We start from the raw sequence: 22,091 nt of genomic DNA, 5'->3' as shown, positions 1-22,091 counted from the left end.
TCTCCATGACTCCGTGACTCAGATTAGAAACCAAGAGTCTCAGATTCAAGTCCTATAATCTTATAGGACCCCTGGATGCAGTATTCCAGGGGTGGTCTTACCAAGGCCTTATAAAATGGTATTAACACTTCAGGTGATCTTGATTCTATCCCTCTGTTTATGCAGCCTAGAACTGTGTTGGCTTTTTTGGCAGCTGCAGCACACGGCTGGCTCCTATATAAATGGTTGTCCCCTAGGGCTCCAAGATCCCTCTCACAGTTACTACTATTGAGCAAGGTACCACATATACTAATTGCAAGAGAGGTTGGAAAAGATGATTATGTACATGGATATGGCTTTCCAGCAAATCCTTCATGTTCAATCATTGCTTGGCAATGCAATGCTTAGAATACAGAATTTCAGGCTAACTGTGGCCACAGTCAGAGGTTTGATCCTGGTTGACACAAGGTTGACCCATCCTTCCAAGGCCGATAAAATGAGGACCCAGATTGTTTGGGGCAAAATGCTGACATTGTAAACCACTCTTACAGTAATGTAACACACTATGGAGTGGTATGTAAGGTATAATAGCCTTTGCTATTGCTATATCAGCGACTCTCTAACACACATCAACTCGGGTGTCATTTTATTTATTCTGATTAACTCTTAAAAGGGACTTATTGCTCTTGCCTGTCATTTCAGATAATTTCAGTGTGCTTTTGTGCATGTACATCACTTTCTCTGGAGTTTTTCTATGCCACTTTCAGCCTTCTGCTTCTCACCATATGGCATCACTTTGGGCCTTATAACAACTATTACCATATTTTTCGGACTATAAGGTCACTGTTTTGTCTCCCAAAATAGGGATGGGGGGTGGGGAAATGTCTGTGTGTCTTATAGACCGAATATTGTGGAAGCCATGCCCACCCACCGACCATTTTTTGGCCTCTGCACGCCCCATTTTTGGGCCTTTTTTTGACCATTTTCAGGCCTTTTGGGGCCTTTTACAGACCCTTTTTTGGCCTGTTTTGGGGGCTTTTTTCAACCCAGTTTTTCTATTTAAAAAAGTGCAAAAAAAAAAAAGCCTTGAAAACGGGCTGAAAAAAGCCTCAAAAATGGTTTGAAAAAAGCCCCAAAATTCATCTGGAAAAAGGCTTGAAAATGGGCTGAAGAAAGCCTTGAAAATGGGCAGAAAGTAGCCTTGAAAATGGGCCAAAAGCCTCAAAAATCAGTGGAAAAAAGCCTCAAAAACGGGCCGAAAAAGGCTGAAAAATGGGCTGAAAAGAGCCTCCAAAACAGGCCCAAAAAGCCTCAAAAATGGGCTGAAAAAAGCCTCAAAAAGGGGCAAAAAAAGGTTGAAAATGGGCTGAAAAAAGGCTGGATAAGGGCTGAAAAAAGTCTCAAAAATGGGCTGAAAAAAGCCTCAAAAAAGGGCCAAAAAATGCTGGAAAAGGCCCAAATTTGGTTATTGTTACTCAGAGGATGGGGAGCTCTGAAGCAAACTGATTTGAATGAGCATAACCCTAAGAATGCATTGATGCCAATAAAAGGAAAAACTGGAGAAAAACCAGGAGAAACATTTGAAGAGGCATTTTGTAAAGCAAGCGTAGGCAGCCATATTCATATGAAGGCTCACAGATCTTCCCAGGTCATCTGAGAATGTCCAGACAGGACTTACCTTGGGGTTATTGATAAAGCAAATCCACAAACACGTGAAAAATGCCTTAGAACTCCTTGAAGTCAGAATGCCAAGGTTTTGATAAAACTGGACTGCCTCCGAGGAGAGGTTTCAATGCATTGTATATTCTTCTTGATAAAGAAGCTAAATAATATTAGGCAAGGTCACAAATAAGGTAAAATATTTGGGGATACAATTGACAACGAGGTGTAGTTCACTTAAAGAAAATAATTATAATAAGCTTAAGCAACAGATAGGACAGGATTTGGTGAAATGGGGAAGTTTGCAGCTATCTCTGATTGGTAGGATTGCAACTATTAAGATGAATATTTTACCTAGAATTTTGTATCTTTTTCAGACAATTCCAATAAAGCTGGGTAAGGATTCTTTTTGTGGATTTGAATAAAATGGTGTTGAAATACATTTGGCAGGGAAAGAAGGCAAGAATAAAATTTAAGCTGTTATGTTGTGGATTTAATAAGACAAACAGAACCTTTGGGTTAATCAGAGACAAATTTATATATTGCGCAATAGGTTCAAGGCTCTGTACATGAAGCGTTGAACAAAGACAGAAATTAGGTACAATGGTTTTATACCCTTCTAGACAAAGGATTCTGTTAACTCAGCAATTCATATGGTCATATACATTTATCATTTTTAATTGACATTTCCTAATTACAGAGTTTCTTTGCAAAACAGTCATAATTCTTTTTGTAGATTACTGAAGCATAGATTCAAATCATCTTTTGATGATAGACAACTTTTAACTCATGTGGATCCCCTTGACCTAACCAACCTTTAAGCTGTATGTCATTAGAATGTTCCTTTCTTCTGACAACTTAGAGGCCTCCTAGAGGAACCAAAAGGATTTTGGCTGAGTTTGTACTTTTTCCAACCGGATGCATTGCTTATTAGAATAGAGTGAATAGAAAGTTATCCAGTGGTCATCTATCAGAGCCCGCTTCATTACATTAGTTACAAAACGCTAAAATGAGGGGTGGTTTTGGTCTACCCAACTTTGAATTATATTACCAAGCAGCTAGTTTAATGTGGATTAAAGAATGGATAACTTTGAGAAATACTAGATTATTGAATTTGGAGGGACATGATTTGTTGATGGGGTGGCATGCCTTTTTATGGTACAAAGGAACTAAAATACAGGGGTATTTCAGAAGACATCAGATACGTGAAGCTTTATTTTTGAATTGGGAGAGGATTAAAAAGTATCATTACTTGAAGATTCCAGTCTGGGTATCAACAATTGAAGCTTTTTCTTATCCAGTGATATTTAAAGGGGAACAAATTGTTAGATAGAGTGAACTATTGAATGAAAAGGGTGAACTTAAATTAAAACAAGATTTAGAGGATCAGGGATTCAAGATGGATTGGTTTTCATATATGCAAATATTTTCTAGATATCGAGAAGATCTTAAACAAGAAGGTTTTTATAATGTTTTGACTATTTTAGATAAGATATTAATGGGCTCTGATGACCATGTAATTAAAAAGTTATATGGATATTTGTTAGAGGTAAAATTGGAAGAAGAACAAGTTAAAGAATCAATGATAGCGTGGGGGAAAATTTTTGGTTATGGTATTGATTTAGAGAAATGGCAAAAATTGTGGTCACATAATTATAAAATGACAATGTCTACAGCATATAAGGAGAATTTGTATAAGATGTTTTACAGGTGACATTTACCCCCGATAAGGATAGCCAGAATGTTCAAGAACAAATCAGAGAAGTGCTGGAAGTGTCATCAGACCCCAGGATCCTATTACCATATGTGGTGGACGTGCGTAGAAGCAAGGAGATTTTGGACTAAGATACACACGTGGTTGGAAAAAATGACAAAGAGACATATTGACTTTAAACCAGAGACATTTTTATTAGGGATCTTACCAGAGACATTTAATAAAGAATTGCAATATTTAATTGTGAATATCTTAACAGCAGCTAGAATTGTATTTGCAAAAAATTGGAAAGGAGAGAAGATAATTACTGATGAAGAAATTATTAAGAAAATGCTGGACTGTGCTGAAATGAGTAGATTGACATTTGAAATAAGAGAACAGGAAGATAAACAATATTATTTGATATGGGAGCTATTTTATCAATGGATAGATAATAAAGAATGGAGATGAAATATTACATATGAAATGAAATTTGGGTAAAATGTGTAAACACTTGTTTTTTGTTAGAGGAAAGAACATTTGTCATAATTGAAATTTTGAAAATTTTGATAGCACGACATGATTTTAACCGATCGAAACACTGTCTGTGATTGTATGGAAGGATGATGTTTTTATGTTGTTTTTGTTTAAAAAGATAAAAAAAAAACTTTTTTTTAAAAAAATAATAATATTAGGCAAACAGAATTGATGATAATTGATGTTTGAATCCCCAAATCTTACTCATACTAATAAACATTGCACCAGAAAGATATCTAATATTTTAACTCTTTATTCTTTTTATCTTCACTTTGATATTCAGCTCATAAACATTGATAAAGAAATTGAATAATATTAGGAAATATAATGGCATTACAGTGACTTTTTGATCCCAAAATCTTACACATACTAGTCACCATTGTATCCGAAAGTAAAGGAATTGAATTCTTCAGTTCTTTCTTCTTACTAGCTGATCCTTGGTATTCATCTCAGGTCTCAACAGAATGATATAGCATTTAGGGAAAAAGATACATCCCAGTAATCCAGCACTAGAAGCTAAGATGGAGAAGATCTCCACAGCCAACAAGGCTTTTCCTGTGGAGCTCAGGTAAGTTGGAACAAATAGCACCCAAACACTGCAAAATACCAGCATGCTAAAGGTAATGAATTTGGCTTCATTGAAGCTGTCCAGTAATCTGCGAGCACAGAAGGCCACAAAGAAGCTGGCAAGAGCCAGGAAGCCCATGTAGCCTAGGACACAGGAGAACATGACCGTAGAGCCTTCGTTACATTCATTGATGATGGCCTCGGTCACAGAATGCATGTTCAACTGTGGGAATGGAGGGGAAGATACTAGCCAGAGGGCGCAAAGGTCAACTTGAATGAGAGAGAAGAAAAGGACAATGGAGGTTGCCATCCTTTTTCCCACCCACTTCTTCATGTTGGAATCTGGCCTGGTAGCCATGAAGGCTACAACCACAGTGAGGGTTTTGGCCAAGATGCAAGAAACAGCCATGGAGATGATGATGCCAAAGGTTGGTTGTCGGAGAAGGCAAGTGACTTCATTGGGTTGACCAATGAACAGGAGAGGACACAGGAAGCAGAAGTGGAGGGAGATAAGGAGAATGTAGGTGAGGTCCTGGTTGTTGGCTTTGACCAGAGGGGTATCTCTGTGCTTAAGAAATATTCCTAATATGAGAGCAGTGATCAAAGACAATGAAATAGAAATGGAGGCCAAAGTATACCCTAGAAGTTCCTTGTAAGAAAGGTATGTTACAATTTTGTGGATGCAGTCATCTTTTCCTTTGGTTGGGTATTGGTCTTCTGGACATTTGAAGCATTTTTCCATATCTTTAAGACAGATAGACAGAAAGGAAGGAAAGAAGGATAGATTTCAGGTCAATTTGTGTATAGCATTTTGTCTCCCAAGCAGAGTTGTTGTAACATCCTATGTATGTTTATGTGTACCGATACATATGCATGTGTATAAATATATGCATCAATTTGACCTCATGAATATGACATTCAGCAAGAAACCAAAAGATTGTGAGTTCTACTCACACCTTAGACAGAAAGTCAGCTGGGTGACCTTCACTCAGGGGCACCAAAAATAACATGGACTACTCTGGATTTCAAATAAGTAGAAGACCCAAAAGTGCTTTTTCAAGAGGGAACTGGGCTTTCTGGTTTTTCTTTGAAGATGCTTTGCTTCTCACCCAGGAAGCTTCTTCAGCTCTTCTTCAGCTTCTTGGATGAGAAGTGAAAAAGCTTAGACAGAAAGCCAGCTGGATGTCTCACTCAGAGACATCAAACATAACATGGACTGCTTTGGATTTCATATAAGTAGAAGACTAATTAAAACATTGCCGCTTCTTGAAGGATCCCATCCATTAAAGATGTGCAACTTAGAAAGCACCGATGCATTCTATATCCAAATTCTTATATGACAATATGAAAAATAAACAGCCACAAGATGTTGTTATGCCTGCAGAAAAGTCCAAAAACTTTTTACCAAGAAGTATTTGAGGTAGCTTCAAATGTGCTTTATTTTTTCTCAGCAGCCTAGCAATTAAATCACCACTGTTGTCCTCAAAGGGCTTCATAGGGACAAATTGCCCCCTCCTCAAAAAAGGGTTGCCTGTCCTAGTGAAAACATTAGACAACATTAGCATTACTACAACTACTCAATGTCTGAAAATGAAGCCCAGCAGTGTTACCTCTTGGGGATAAACTAGCTGGATTGATAAACTTGTATATACAGGTTGTCCTTGGCTTATGACCACAATTGAGCCCAACATTTTTGTTGCTACGGGAGACATTTCTTAAGGTAGTTTTGCTCAATTTTATGACCTTTCTAGCAGGGGGGTATCTACTTACCTTTACTTCTGTGCAAGCACAGAAACTTCCTGATGATGTTGGGGTCAGTGGGCATACTCTCCCGCTGGTTTTACTACCGGTTCATGCGAACCGGTCCGAACCAGGGGCAACCCACCACTGCTTTCTAGCCATGGTTGACAAGTAAATCACTGCAAATGTTAAGTTAGTATCACGGTTGTTTATCAATTAAGATGATTAAAGTCCTGGAGACTTCGTAAAACATATGATGAATGGTTGTAGGATTTGGGTTTACAGGTGAAACTCGAAAAATTAGAATATCGTGCAAAAATTCATTTATTTCAGTAATACAACTTAAAAGGTGAAACTAATATATGAGATAGACTCATTACATGCAAAGCAAAATAGTTCAAGCCTTGATTTGTCATAATTTTGATGATTATGGCTTACAGCTCATGAAAACCCCAAATTCACAATCTCAGAAAATTAGAATATTACATGAAATCAATAAAACAAGGATTGTACATAGAACAATATCGGACCTCTGAAAAGTATAAGCATGCATATGTACTCAGTACTTGGTTTGGGCCCCTTTTGCATCAATTACTGCCTCAATGCGGCGTGGCATGGATGCTATCAGCCTGTGGCACTGCTGAGGTGTTATGGAAGACCAGGATGCTTCAATAGCTGCCTTCAGCTCTTCTGCATTGTTCGGTCTCATGTCTCTCATCTTTCATCTCTCATCTTGGCAATGCCCCATAGATTCTCTATGGGGTTCAGGTCAGGCGAGTTTGCTGGCCAATCAAGCACAGTAATCCCATGGTCATTGAACCAGGTTTTGGTACTTTTGGCAGTGTGGGCAGGTGCCAGGTCCTGCTGGAAAATGAAGTCAGCATCCCCATAAAGCTCGTCTGCGGAAGGAAGCATGAAGTGCTCCAAAATCTCCTGGTAGACGGCTGCATTGACCCTGGACTTAATGAAGCACAGTGGACCAACACCAGCAGATGACATGGCTCCCCAAATCAACACAGACTGTGGAAACTTCACACTGGACTTCAAGCATCTTGCAGTGTGTGCCTCTCCATTCTTCCTCCAGACTCTGGGTCCTTGGTTTCCAAATGAGATGCAAAAGTTGCTCTCATCAGAAAAGAGGACTTTGGACCACTGAGCAACAGACCAGTTCTTTTTGTCTTTAGCCCAGGTAAGACGCTTCTGACGTTGTTTGTTGTTCAGGAGCGGCTTGACAAGAGGAATACGACATTTGAAGCCCATGTCCAGGATCCGTCTGTGTGTGGTGGCTCTTGATGCACTGACTCCAGCCTCTGTCCACTCCTTGTGAAAGTCCCCAACACTTTTGAATGGCCTTTTCCTGACAATCCTCTCCAGACTGCGGTTATCCCTGCTGCTTGTGCACCTTTTTCTTCCACACTTTTCCCTTCCACATAACTTTCTATTAATGTGCTTTGATACAGCACTTTGGGAACATCCAACTTCTTTTGCAATTACCTTTTGAGGCTTTCCCTCCTTATGGAGGGTGTCAATGATGGTTTTCTGCACAACTGTCAGGTCAGCAGTCTTTCCCATGATTGTGATTCTTACTGAACCAGACTGAGAGACCATTTAAAGGCTCAGGAACCCTTTGCAGGTGTTATGGCTTAATTAGCTGATTAGAGTGGGACACTTTGAGCCTAGAATATTGAACCTTTTCACAATATTCTAATTTTCTGAGATTGTGAATTTGGGGTTTTCATGAGCTGTAAGCCATAATCATCAAAAGTATGACAAATCAAGGCTTGAACTATCTCGCTTTGCATGTAATGAGTCTATCTCATATATTAGTTTCACCTTTTAAGTTGTATTACTGAAATAAATGAATTTTTGCACGATATTCTAATTTTTCGAGTTTCACCTGTAGCTAGTCTACAGAAAAGAAGGATTGGGGGGGATGATGACACATGATAGCAGTATTCCATTATTTGAGAGGCCGCCACAAAGAGGATGGAGTCAATTTATTTTCCAAAGCATCAGAGGGCAGAACAAGAAACAATGAATGGAAACGAATCAAGGAGAGAAACTACCTGGAATTGTGGAGAAACTTCCTAATTGAGGACAATTAACCAGTGGGACATAAGTTGCCTTTAGAAATCATGGGCATTCCATCACTGGAGGTTTTTAAGAAGAGACTGGACAGTCACTTATCTGAAATGGTATAGGTTCTTCTGTTTGAGCAGGGGGCTGGATTATTGCTATAAAATTGAGAAACAAGAGAATAGAATAAAATTACAGACTTTGGAGGTCTTCTAGTCCAACCCCCTGCTTAGTCAGGAAACCCTATGTCAGATGTAAATGCCTTATTCTCCAATGTGTAAATAGTATATGAACGGGGTATCAGGGGTTAATTTATTCTTCACTCCTTAATGTATTCATAATTCACCACTCCCACATCTAGCTCCTCCCATTGTATATATAAGGAGCTGTCTGCATCTTTTTCCTTGCTTCTATCTGTGAATATTCAGTGAATATAGAATGCCTGCTGTAAATAAAAGAAAATATATTCAAACCTCTAACTCTCACTAATCTTATTGAGTCTGATCCTGAAAATATTGCAACAAGCTGGTAGCAGAGGATGGTTAATTGACTCAATAAAAACTTAAAAATGTCTAAGAAAGATAGGCCCAACACCAGGGCATACAGCAAAGAAATGGAAACAGAACAAGAAATAATCAACGAATCCACAAACGCAATTTCGAGAGAATCCGAAGAATACACCACTGAAGACGAAGAAATTATAGATGAAAATGATGACCAGGAGGAAATCGAAATAGAGAATAACGAACTCAGGTCAGAAATATTAAAACTATTAAAGAGCCAGAAGAACGATGAAAGCCTCATCGCGAACCTCCAAGATATGCTGAAGAACAGCGGAGCAGCGAGAGAGAAAAACATCACTAATGAAAAGTCTAAAGACCCAAAAAAAGTGAGTGATATGACTGCAGAAAAAAATATTGTGAAGAAGAAAAACGGTGATCCAGCGTGAAATTTTGAATGGCAGCCATCTTGGTTTCAACAGGCCTCCAAGGTGAGCGAAGCAGAGCCAATCAAAAAGCTCAATTCAAAATTTCTGGCGCGAAAAACGTTATCAGACAACGAAAATAAAAAAGAAGATTCAAACTCCTCAGAAGAATCAGAATCAGAAAGTGAAGGAGATTCAACAAACTACCAAATAAAATCAGCAATGAAAACGCTTTTTGCTGCATTTGGGCCAAAACTAAAAATTACTAAAAAGCTAACGAAGAAGCGAGCGAGCAAGCCAATGCCTCAAGACCTGCCCGCTCCCATCCTGACTACGAGAGCGCCGACGCCCGAACCCAGAGAGCCCTGCCGATACCGCCCCACGCCACAGACCGAAGCAAGCACCAACGCCCTCAGAAGAAAAGGAAGAACAGCCGCCGTCGTCAGGACTCCCAAAATCGAACCAGAGACCGATTCATCTGAGGAGGAGCGGAACGAGCGAGCCGCGGTGAGGAGAACCTTTCACGACGACTCCAAGGAAGAAATGGACAACGCGCATGCGCAAGACTACGCAGACGGCCCGGGAAGACATGAACTGGCGAGGAGACCGTGCAGGCTCGTTGCGAGCATCCCCATGCCGTTTTGTAACTTTCTGCATTTACGAGACCACGGACTACCTCAGGTTGTAAGTAATGGACCTAATAATGTCGGAAATTTACCCAGTGACTTCCCAAAGCTAAGGGTAGATGGCATTAATTTGCAAGAATGGTATCAACAGCTCCAGGTTGTCTTTATGAAGGAAAACTTACTGTTTTTTATCACTAGTCCCCCAAAAAGACCTTGGACTCTAAAAATAGATTGTTTACACCATAGAGCATTTTTCTTATTAATATCTAGTGTGTCTCCTGCAATGTATCACAGCATTAAGCCAAATCTGACTGTTTCAGAAATTATTCAATGCATGTTTAATTTGTTTCACAGTGACAGTGTAGCTACCACCACAAGGATGTCTAAAGATTTCTTTTCATCTAGGATAAAACCAGGGGTTTCCATAAGTGAGCACTTAATATCTTTAAACAAAATAAGAGCTGAGCTGCATTTGAGGGGGGAGGTGATTTCAGACCAAACAATGAAAAGTGTTATTATCAACTCACTTGATCCATCATGGGACAATTATATAACACATTTAGACACAATCAATCTAGGATACTTATCCATAGAAAGTCTATCCAATAAGTTAATAGCAGAAGACAATTCAAGAAGGAATCGTTCTAACAATCACATAGAACACAAACCATATAGGAAAGTAGCTTTCCAAGAAAAATATAATGAAACATTTAAATGTCATAACTGTGGATCCAGGGAACACAATAGGAGAGATTGCCCCAAGATTTCAAAAGAAAGACATAGGTCAGAATATAGAAACAAATACAATTATAGACAGTCTTCCATAAATAGACATAGATATAGAAGCCCACCAAATTACAAAGAGAATAGAGGGGGCAGAGATAATTCAAAGGATAGAAAATCTGGTTCACTAAATGGATTAAATAAACAAGACAACACTAACATACAGCAAAATGAGAACAATAATTGGCTTATTGATTCTGGAGCAACTAATCACACCACTAATAACAAAAATATATTGTCTTCATTTATAGAAGATAAATTTGTAATAAAGGTAGCTAACCAAGAAAAGGTTCAAGTATTAGGTAGAGGGAATGTAACCCTGCCTGGTCTAGGAAAAATAGAGGGGGTATTGTTAATACCTGAAATACCTCATAACATACTAAGTGCCATAAAACTAAGTAGAGATTCTGACATTAACATTGTTTTTTCTAAAGGAAAAGCGACTTTGGAGAAGAATAAGATAAATATAGGCACTGTGATGATTAAAGGAGGCCTACCTTATCTGATAACAAAGGAAAAATGGTTGCATAACATTGATTCAAATATGGAAGATTGTATTGAAGTAGATAATGAAAATATTAGCAACAGTGACAATGATGAATGTAAAATATCTCATGATCACATAGATACACACAATAAAAAAAAACCAAAAATAGGTAAGCCAATTCATGATGAGTGTGCTCACATCTTACATAGGAAGTTAGGACATGCCAGTTTTCCTGTAGTACAAAAAATGACTGAACACGCAGAAGGTGTTAAAATAAAAAATTGTGAAAACTATTTGGAATGCTCAGTATGTAAATCTACAAAACTAAAAACTAGTCCCAGACCAAGAAAATCTACTAGATCAACCAACAAAATTTTTGATTTAGTACACATGGACTTAGTTGGTCCATTAACTTCATCAATCACTTATAGAAAACGTTACTTCTTGACCATAGTAGACGATTATAGCCGCTATGGATTTGTTTATACATTAAAACACAAAGATGAAACCTTTCAAAAATTTAAAGAATTTTACAAACGCATAGAAACACAACACAATATCAAAATAAAACAAATTATGACAGATAGGGGATGTGAATTCATGTCTAAAGAATTCTCCCAATGGTTAAAAGACAAAGGAATGTTACATTACACATCTAGCCCATTTTCTGCGTTCCAGAACGGGATTGCGGAGAGGAAGAACTCAACATTACAAACCATGATTAGATGCACATTGGAAGATGCTGGCTTAAGCAAACAATTCTGGTCAGAAGCCTTACATTATTCAAATTACACACAGAATAGAACCTGGTCCAGCATTGTAAATAAGACACCATATGAAGTGATGTATAATAGGAAACCAAAATTAGCACACATGCACATATTTGGAGTCACTGCAGACGTACACATACCTAAGCAATTAAGAAGAAAGGGAGAAAACGTATCCAGAAGACTCAGATTTATGGGTTACGAGACAGGCACTAAAGGATACAGATTCATTGATAATAATAACAAATTTATAGTCTCCAGAACAGCTGTGTTCCATGAACAGGCCAACTGGTCTAAAATACATCTTAATGAAATATTTCCAAATAACAACAAAGATACAAAATCTCATGAGGAAGAAACTATAGAAAAGCAAGATATCAACAAATATAAAAACAAAACCAAAACATGGACAAATAGCCAACACAAAATAAAAACAGATACACTAACAAAAAAGGAAGCAAGATATTTGCATGATAACGATAGTAAACCTAAAAAAACTATTAGAAACACCAGAAATCAAATACCAAATAAATACAAGGATTATATAATGCATATGGATGGTGAGCCAACAACACCTAATACATATGAGGAAGTGTTAAAACTCCCTAGTAAAGAAAAAGAAAAATGGGAATTAGCGATGAAAAAAGAGATGGAAAGTTTACAAGGACTAAATGTATTTACACCTGCAGTTGCACCTAAAGATAAAACAATTATTGGTACCAGGTGGATATATAAAATTAAGAACTTAGAGGGAGGCAATACCCTATACAAAGCTAGACTAGTTGCACAAGGTTATGCACAGAAATATCCGGAGGACTATACTGACACGTATTCCCCCACAGTAAGAACAGAGAGTGTCAAAACAGCTCTAGTGGTAGCATCAGCACTCAATCTTGATGTATTCCAATATGACATACAGACTGCGTATCTACACGCAAAACTAGATAAGGAAATATATGTAAGAGCACCTCACAGTCAATACACAAACAAAAATGAGATTTGGTTGTTAAACAAGAGTTTATACGGGTTAAAACAATCTGGTAAACAATGGTATGATTGTTTAGTAAAAGTACTTAAAACCATGGACTTCAATGCTACCACTGCTGATAACTGTTTCTTTGTCAAAAAGGGTGATGATTACATAGAATTTGTATTGATTTATGTGGATGACATTTTATACATAGGAAAACATAAAGAGAGAAGAGAAACTTTTGTAACTAAGCTAAATGAACATTTCTCGTTAAAATCTCTAGGCAAAGTAAACAAATATCTTGGTGTTCAAATTAATAAGACTAAAAGAGGATTCAAACTTACTCAGAGAGATAAGATCATAGAACTTTTAAATAAATGCAATCTAAATAATGCCAAACCTTGTGATACTCCTATGCAAACTGACTTTCTAAGAAATACTGATGAATCTTCTCCCGAATTCAAAGATAACACATTTTATAGATCAATCATAGGTTCACTTCTTTATATATCTAATTGGACAAGACCAGATATCGCTTTACCACTCAATTTATTATCCAGACATGTCAGCAAGCCAACAATGTATCACTGGGAAGCTGTTAAAAGAATTTTAAGATATCTGAAAAGTACACTAGACTTTTGTTTAATGTTAGAACCTAACGATAATAAAGAACCAAAGCTTACATGTTACGCAGATGCGGACTGGGCTGGAGACACCTCATGTAGAAAAAGCACATCTGGCTATATATTCCTCTTAAATGACTGTCCAGTTTACTGGTACACTGGTAAACAAGAACTAGTGGCCACTTCAACGACAGAAGCAGAATATGTTTGTTTATCCAAAGCTGCAAATAACCTTGTATGGTTTAATGATTTAATTTCAGATGTTTGAAAAAACCTGCTTTGCCTTTTGTTATGCATGAAGACAACAAAGCAGCCATTGAAATATCTAGATCTGACGCCATTGGACAAAGGTCCAGACACATAGATATAAAATTTAAACATGTGAGACAATTATCTCAGGATGGATTTATTAAAGCAGTGCATTGTGATACTTCAGAACAATTAGCTGACATATTGACAAAGCCTTTACCTTCTAAGCAGCACAAATATTTAACTTCTAAATTGTATGTTTTGTATTGTCCTGAATCTGAATGTAATTGGTGTTGCATAACGAATCGGCATTTAGAGGGGGATTTGTCAGATGTAAATGCCTTATTCTCCAATGTGTAAATAGTATATGAACGGGGTATCAGGGGTTAATTTATTCTTCACTCCTTAATGTATTCATAATTCACCACTCCCACATCTAGCTCCTCCCATTGTATATATAAGGAGCTGTCTGCATCTTTTTCCTTGCTTCTATCTGTGAATATTCAGTGAATATAGAATGCCTGCTGTAAATAAAAGAAAATATATTCAAACCTCTAACTCTCACTAATCTTATTGAGTCTGATCCTGAAAATATTGCAACACCCTACGCCACTTCAGACAAATGATTATACAATCTATTCTTAAAAACTTCCAGTATTGGAGCATTTACAACTTCTAGAGGCAAGTTGTTCCACTGATTAATTGTTCTAACTGTCAGGAAATTTCTCCTTAGTTCTAAATTCCTTCTCTCCTTGATTAATTTCCATCTGTTGCTTCTTGTCCTGCTTTCAGGTGCTTTGGAGAATAGCTTGACTCCCTCTTCTTTGTGGCAACCCCTGAGATATTGGAGCACTGCTATCATGTCTCCCCTAGTCCTTCTTTTCATTAAACTAGACATACCCAGTTCCTGCAACCGTTCTTCATATTATTTTAGCCTCCAGTCCCCTAATCATCTTTGTTGCTCTTCTCTGCACTCTTTCTAGAGTCTCAACATCTTTTTTACATCGTGGTGACCAAAACTGGATGCAATATTCCAAGTGTGGCCTTACCAAGGCCTTATAAAGTGGTATTAACACTTCATGTGATCTTGATTCTATCCATCTGTGTATGCAGCCTAGAACTGTGTTGGCTTTTTTAGCAGATGCTGCACACTGCTGGCTCCTATTTAAATGGTTGTCCACTAGGACTCTCTAGATCCCTCTCATAGCTACTACTATTGAGCCAGGTACCACATACAGTATACTGTACCTGCACATTTTGTTTTTCTTGCCTAAGACTGTTATAATGTACCTGTCTTGTTTGAAATCTCCCCTTCTGGGCAAGGAATGCAATCATAGCAGCAAAATTTCTCTCCTTCCTTCTTTTTCTTTTGATTTCCAGGATGGCACTGTTCGTTGCAGACTGAAAGAGGACAGACCTAATATAAATAGAAAATGAAGTGGGATAAGAAAAATGCACCCCATATGTCTCTGTACAGCCCCCCCCCCCAATATTTGAGCAAGACATAATAAAGTGTCAGATCTGCCTCAGCTTGAATCTCTAAGAAAGAACAATCCTTAACTCCATTTGTTGAGAAAGGTATATTTTACTAAAGGTCAAGTGAAATATAGTAATGCAAAGCCCAAACTAAAAATCACACGACAAAATCCCCATATCTAACTTTCCCTTCCTTAGGTACCTACCAGTGCTGCCCCACCAATCTCTGTTCAAATTCAAATAAGATGTTTTCAGAACGGTTGCTTCAAGTGTGGTTTGGTGTGCAGTTATGTTCTGTTCCCAGCTGGTCGACCTTGAAGTTGTGACTCAGGGAGATACAGTGAACTTTCTGTTTCCCTCAAATCCTCCCCTCTCTCATCCATTCTCCCTAAACCAGGGGTGTCAAACTCAAGGCCCGGGGGCAGGATGCAGCCTGTGAGGTGCTTAGATCTGGCCTGTGGGGCCTTCCTGGAAATCGTGAAGGACTGGTCCACGGGGCCTCTGCTAGCAAAAATGGAGCTCAGGGAGGCTGTGCAAGGCCCACCTGGGCTCCATTTTTGGACACAACAGCCTCCTGAAGCCCTCTGCCAGTGTTGTGGCCCGTCAGCGGCCTGCGTGGATCGTGGCTGATCCTGACGATGAGGAGGCTGGTGTGGTGTCGTGCCAGCAGCCTGCACAGCCTGCGCTCGCGTCGGACAGCGAGGAGGCCGAAGGGGATATGATGCCAGAGGCAGAGATTCAGCCAGGGCCTTCAGAACCTCCAGAGGCTCCTTCCAGTGGAGAGAGCAAAGTGGAGGAGCCTCTCCTCAATGCTTGGGCATGCAGGGCTGCCAAAAGGCAGGAGTGGTTACTCAGGAAGAGAAGGTCTACTCGAGAGTAGGGCTTGAGGATAATTGGCCACTCCCTTAACCTATTTAAGTCACATGTAGCTAGTGCTTTCTTGCTAGAAACAACGTCTCATTACTACAGAGCATCTTGGAGAGCGAGCGATTTCTCATATCTGGTTTTCTGGGCTGGTTGCCAACCTTTGTCAGACTTTGTTCTTAATAACTTTGATAAGGACCCTTTGCACGGGAAGCCTACATTCTTGAAAGAGGTTTGTTTGGAATTAAACAGTGTTTGCGAAGCTTGGTGTGTGTCACATTCTCTCGGAATCCGAAGCTGGGGCAGAACAGCCAGTGAAAAGGTAGGCCCAGGGAGACCGTGCACTCTATTTTCGCTGGCAGAGGGCTGCAGGAGGCCATCACGGTCAAAAAAAGAGTCTCGAGAAGTAACATTGTTTTGGCTATGCCACCCTGGCCACACCCCCTGGCCACATGCCCCTCCCACCCAAGATAAAACACAACCCTGATGCAGCCCTCAATGAAATAGATTTTGACACCCCTGTGCTAGAATTATGACAGACTGGCACCAAGTGGAAGCAAAGGGCAAACATGAGGTCACAACTGACATATACAGAAGTCATCACATTTTCAGAAATAGGCTGCAGTTGTTTGACACCTGCATTTTGCATCCAGTACGTGAAACAGGGCTCTTGCGCTCTAGGTACTGAACCTACAAGATAAATCATTGCGTAATATTTGGCATTTTCATTTTAATCGTAGTCCTCACCTGGACTACGGCAATGCTCTCTACATGGGGCTCCCCTTGAAGAGCACCCGGAGGCTCCAACTGATCCAGAATGCGGCCGCGCGGGTAGTTACGGGAGCTGCATGGCGCTCCCACATAACACCTCTCCTGCGTGAGCTGCACTGGCTCCCAGTGGTCTTCTGGGTGCGCTTCAAGGTGTTGGTTATCACCTTTAAAGCGCTCCATGGCATAGGACCTGGATATCTTCGAGACCACCTGCTGCCACCGACGACCTCCCATCGACTTGTATGCTCCCACAGAGAGGGCCTCCTCAGGGTGCCATCGGCCAAACAATGTAGACTGGTGGCCCCCAGGGGGAGGGCCTTTTCTGTGGGGGCACCTGCCCTCTGGAATCAGCTGCCCCCAGAGATACGAAGAATCCAAGACCTCGGTGCCTTCCGCCATGCCCTGAAGACCTTTCCTTTTCAGCAAGCCGGGCTGGCTTAACACATTTTTAAATGTTTTTAATAGGTTTGTTATTGTTTTTTTAATTATGGGGCCAATCGCATATATATCTTTTTAACTGTATTTTAATGTTTGTATTTATGTTTTTACTTTGGCTGTGCACCGCCCTGAGCCCTCCGGGAGAAGGGCGGTATATAAATCTGATAATAAATAAATAAATAAATAAATAAATAAATAAATAAATAAATAAATAAATAAATAAATAAATAATCAAGACCCAAATGTTCTTTAGAGAAAACCCCTCACTGGACTGGAGAATACAGGGGGAATCAGGATCAGCAAGAACATGGTTTAAGTGATTCAATGACAGCCTTTGGATACCTCTGTTAGGCTTAGATAGTAGATATACAGTAGTGGCCAAAATTGTGGAAACCTTTTGGGAAAAGTGTATTTTTGAGGTTTGATAGCTAATAACACCACTTTTTTAGGGGCGGAGTTTCAAGATAATCCTATTCCACTGCTGGAATGGCCTGGGAACAGCCCAGACCTTAACCCAATTGAAAATCTATGGAGCCGACTAAAGAAACTTGTTAGTCAGAAGCGACCCAGCAATAAAACCCAGTTAATAGAAGCAATCATTCCATCTTGGTTTCACATGATAACAGCTGCAGAACTAAAAGACTTGGTTCACTCCACGGGAAGACATTGTAAGGCTGTAATTCATGCTAAAGGTTACCCAACTAAGTATGAACTGACCTGGTGATAATTTTTGTATATTTTTTCTATGGTGATCATTTTTGTATATCTCGTTGTTTCTACGTGTTTCCCTTTTCTTCTTTATACTGTAACTGCTATTCTAATAGCAAATCCTTCATAAAAGTTACTGCATTACATTCTTGATTAAAGGAGCCTTGGTGGCGCAGTGGACTAAGTGCTGTTAAAGTAGTACTTAGCTGCCAGCTGCCTGCAATTACTGCAAGTTCAAATCTCACCAGGCTCAAGGTTGACTCAGCCTTCCATCCTTTCGAGGTAGGTAAAATGAGGACCCGGATTGTGGGGGCAGTAAGATGACTTTGTATAAAAAAAGAACACCACTTGTGGGGGGGGGGGGGAAAGCCCTACTAAGCAGGTATATACAAAAGTATGAAGGCTATTGCTTAATGCATTGTAAGCCGCCCTGAGTCTCCGGAAAAGAGCGACATATAAAATCGAACTAATAAATAATAAATTATCTTTCCATTGATATATAATGTTATGGTACTACTCCCCCACCCCCAAAGAAAGAAAATAGAAAATACACTTTCCCCAAAAAGTTTTTACAATTTTGGCCACTACTGTAATATAGCACTAACAATAGCACTTAGACATATATACTGATTCACAGTGCTTTATAGCACCCTCTAAGCAGTTTACAGAGTCAGCATATTGCCCCCAACAATCTGGGTTCTCATTTTACCAACCTGGGAAAAATGGAAGGCTGAGTCAACCGTGAGCCAGTCAGGATCGAACTGCTGGCTGTAGGCAGAGTTAACCTGCAATGCTGCATTCTATTCACTAGGCCACCATGCTACTCGTATATGATATAGTGTAATAGTATTATGATATAATATTATCATAAGGGCAAGCATTGTCTGGAAACATCTCTGCCTCTTCCTATTATTCATAAAATAAATATTATGAACCACATGGAGAAAGGAGAGTCCTTTGCGAACCCAAAGAGTTGCACCTGATTGAAGACTCTGTGCCACAAAATCATGTTCTCATTAATTCTAAATTCTTCTCCACCGGGTGCATCTGGCTCTACCCATCCAACTTTCACTCTTTCAAAAGACCTGTTTGGAAAAGTGACCATGTTCACAATGTCAAATCCGCCTCTTATTTCCTTTCGCTCATTAAAGGACACCATGTCATTCGCTGAATTGTTGAAGGAAACCCTTTTCAGATATGGGTGGAGCTGATTGAAAAACCAAGAGTAAGAAAACATGTATTATTTAGAAAGAGGTAAAGAAAAGAAGTTAACGATGGATTAAAGATTTCATTTATTTGTTAACAGAATAACAGAATTGGAAGGGACCTTGGAGTTCTTCTAATCCAACACTTGCTCAAGCAGGAGACTCCATACCATTCCAGACAAATGACCATCTAGTCTCTTTTTAAAAGCCTCCAATCATGGACTACCCACAACTGCTGGAGGCAAGCCATTCCACTAATTAATTGTTCTCACTGTCAGGAAATTTCTTCTTAATTCTAGGTTGCTTCTCGCCTTGATTAGTTTCCAGCCGTTGTTTCTTCTCTTGCCATCTGGTGCTTTGGAGGATGGGTTCATCCCCCTCTTCTTTGTGACATCCACTCTGTGGAAATTGGGATCGTAGAAACACCCAGGATCATAGAAGAGTCCAAAGGCAGATGCATGAATAAATGTGATAAATGTATTTATTCATATAACAAAACATATTAACTATATACAAAGGCTGTCTTAATATCCATTAGGATAGGGGGCACACAGCGTGTGTGACTACCCCTATCAAAGATCATGTCTCATGGAGAACAAACGTAAAAGAGAGCTTGGTGGAAAGGTTAGAGGGGGTTTTATACTCAGTGTAAGCCCCTCCTCTCCACATAGGGGTGGGGGCACTTTCTGCCTCCACTAGTGTCTGTATGATATATGTGCCAATGGCTTGCAAATACTTGACAGTTCCCCTCCTTGCGAGCCAATGGCATGCAAACATACAAATGCAATGCACAACAGATTTTACCCTGTGAGACATAACTTTTTACACAGATCTTTGTGCCTATCTGCTGGTAGAGGTTTTGTGAAAATATCAGCTGTTTGATATTTGGTCTGACAATGTGATAAAGATATAAACCCCATCTCTACTAGTTGCCTAACATTTTGATAGCGGATATCAATATGTCTGGACCTTTTTCCCACCGCATAGGCTTTGGCAATGCCTATGGCCCCAGTGTTGTCTTCTATAATTTGGATGGGCAAAGTCGGTGGTGTCCAGATGCTAGAAATTAAGGCATCAAACCATATCAGATCGTTCCCTGCCTCTGATAAGCATGCATATTCGGCCTCAGCGGTGGAGCACGAAACAAATTTCTGTTGCCCCACATGCCAATGGATGGGTGCCTCATTTAATAGTACCAAGAAGCCCGAAGTACTCCTACGTGTCTTGGTATCTCCGGCCCAGTCCGCATCCGCGAAGCATTTTAATTGGGCCTTGTCTCTATTCTCAGGTTCTAAGCGAAGCACGTAATCTGCTGTGGTCTTGAGATACCTTAATAGCTTTTTAATGGCCAACCAGTGGAACTGGGTAGGATGTTCCACTTGTCTAGATAGCAGGTTTATGGCCAGGGCAATATCTGGACGGCTCCAGATATATATATATAGTAATGAGCCGATCACTGACCTAAATAGAGTATTATTTTGGAACTCTGGGCTATCCTTGTGTGCCAATCCATAATAGTCGGTCTGCATTGGGATAGCCGTTGGCTTGCTATCTTCCATTTTACATTTCACCAAGAGTTCCTCTATCTTTTCCTTTTGGGAGAGAGCAAAACCTTTTGGTGTAGTGATGATTTGTACGCCTAGGTACTTGTCCACATATCCTAAAGACTTTAGAGTGAACTTTTTTTGTAGGGTCCTGGCAAATATAATACTTCCCCCCTTGTCAGGCCCTATATATAAAAGGTCATCGACATACACTAGGACTTTCTCCAGCCTCCCTTTGGTATCCCTTGTGAAGGTACATTTATCAGCTGGAGATGGATGGAAACCCAGTGATTTGAGAGTTTTAGTCAGGCATTTGTACCACAGTCTGCCTGATTGTTTGAGGCCGTACAAACTTTTCTTCAGAAGCCAGGTGTGGCCTTCCTGCCATTGAAATCCGGGGGCACCTCTGACGTAAATTTCTTGTTTTAGATGTGCGTGTAAATAAGCAGTTTGCACATCAAATTGAAAAATGTGTTCCCCATGTGCTGCTGCGGTGACCAAAGCAGCCCTCACGCTTTCCGCTCTCACGGTGGGGGAGTATGTTTCATCAAAGTCCTGCAAGTAGCGCTGTGCGTAGCCTTGTGCTACCAGCCGGGCCTTATAGAGGAGTTTGTTGTTGGGCATTGGCTTGACCTTGTAGACCCAACGGGTGCCAATTGCTTTCCTCTTTTTGGGGACTTCCATGGGGATGAAGACTTTCAATTTTTTGAGACTGTCCATTTCCCGCTCCATTGCCACCTTCCACCTGCGCTGTTCTTCCTCGGGAAGCTGGAGGACATCTGAGTACGTTTTAGGGGCCATGGTAACGCTGTTGACCGAGGCAACACAGCCAATGTCCAACCTTTTGGGTGGCACCCCTTTATTGGAGCGTTTTGACCGTCTGGGAAATTGCCACTCACCATCATCATTGTCATCCGGAGCATCGGTGTCAGAATTGGAGCTGCCGGAAGTATCTTTCCAATCAAAATGGGGCGGGCCTCTGTCCCAGGCGCTGCGAAGATATGGTCGTTTAGGTGAGGCAGGAGGTGTGAAGTCACCCAGGGATTCCTTGTCTGAATCATCAGAGTCAGGATTCATCACCATCTGGATCTTCGCTGGTCAGTTGCTTGGAGTTTGTTGGTTCATCCTCTTCAGGTGGTGCTGCTTGTTCAGTGTCGCTTCTAATAGGGGAATAACCGGGTTCATTGGAATGAATTTTTGACCAATTTGACCCCTCCTCAAAGGAAGCTGATCTAGAGACAATGACAAGGTTGTTTTTGTCTACAAACCTAGAGGCCTTGCTGCCGGTTGCATAACCTATAAATCTGAGTCTCCTTGATGCCTTGCCCCCCTTTCTTCTGAGGTGCTTGGGAATATGGACCCAGGCATAGGAACCAAAAATTCTCAGGTGTGAGAGGCTAGGTT

General features: G+C 40.1%; 1 protein-coding gene across 1 annotated transcript in view; it reads right to left on the bottom strand.

Moving 5' to 3' along the window:
• Positions 1 to 4,277: 4,277 nt before the first annotated feature.
• LOC139317579 (vomeronasal type-2 receptor 26-like) overlaps positions 4,278 to 22,091 on the bottom strand; it is a 33,076-nt gene continuing 15,262 nt past the window's right edge. Inside the window, exons 4-6 of the mRNA XM_070944674.1 lie at positions 18,918 to 19,145; positions 14,972 to 15,098; positions 4,278 to 5,179 (exon numbers count right to left, since the gene is read on the bottom strand). Coding sequence (XP_070800775.1) covers positions 4,278 to 5,179; positions 14,972 to 15,098; positions 18,918 to 19,145 — 1,257 coding nt within the window. The remainder of the gene's footprint in view (positions 5,180 to 14,971; positions 15,099 to 18,917; positions 19,146 to 22,091) is intronic.

The sequence above is a fragment of the Pituophis catenifer genome, unplaced genomic scaffold, assembly GCF_029215685.1.
Source record: "Pituophis catenifer annectens isolate HBS135680 unplaced genomic scaffold, rPitCat1.0.hap2 SCAF_5, whole genome shotgun sequence".
NCBI lineage: Eukaryota > Metazoa > Chordata > Lepidosauria > Squamata > Colubridae > Pituophis > Pituophis catenifer.
The sequence above is the reverse complement of the archived record's forward strand: the minus strand, read 5'-3'. Positions and strand labels throughout refer to the sequence as shown.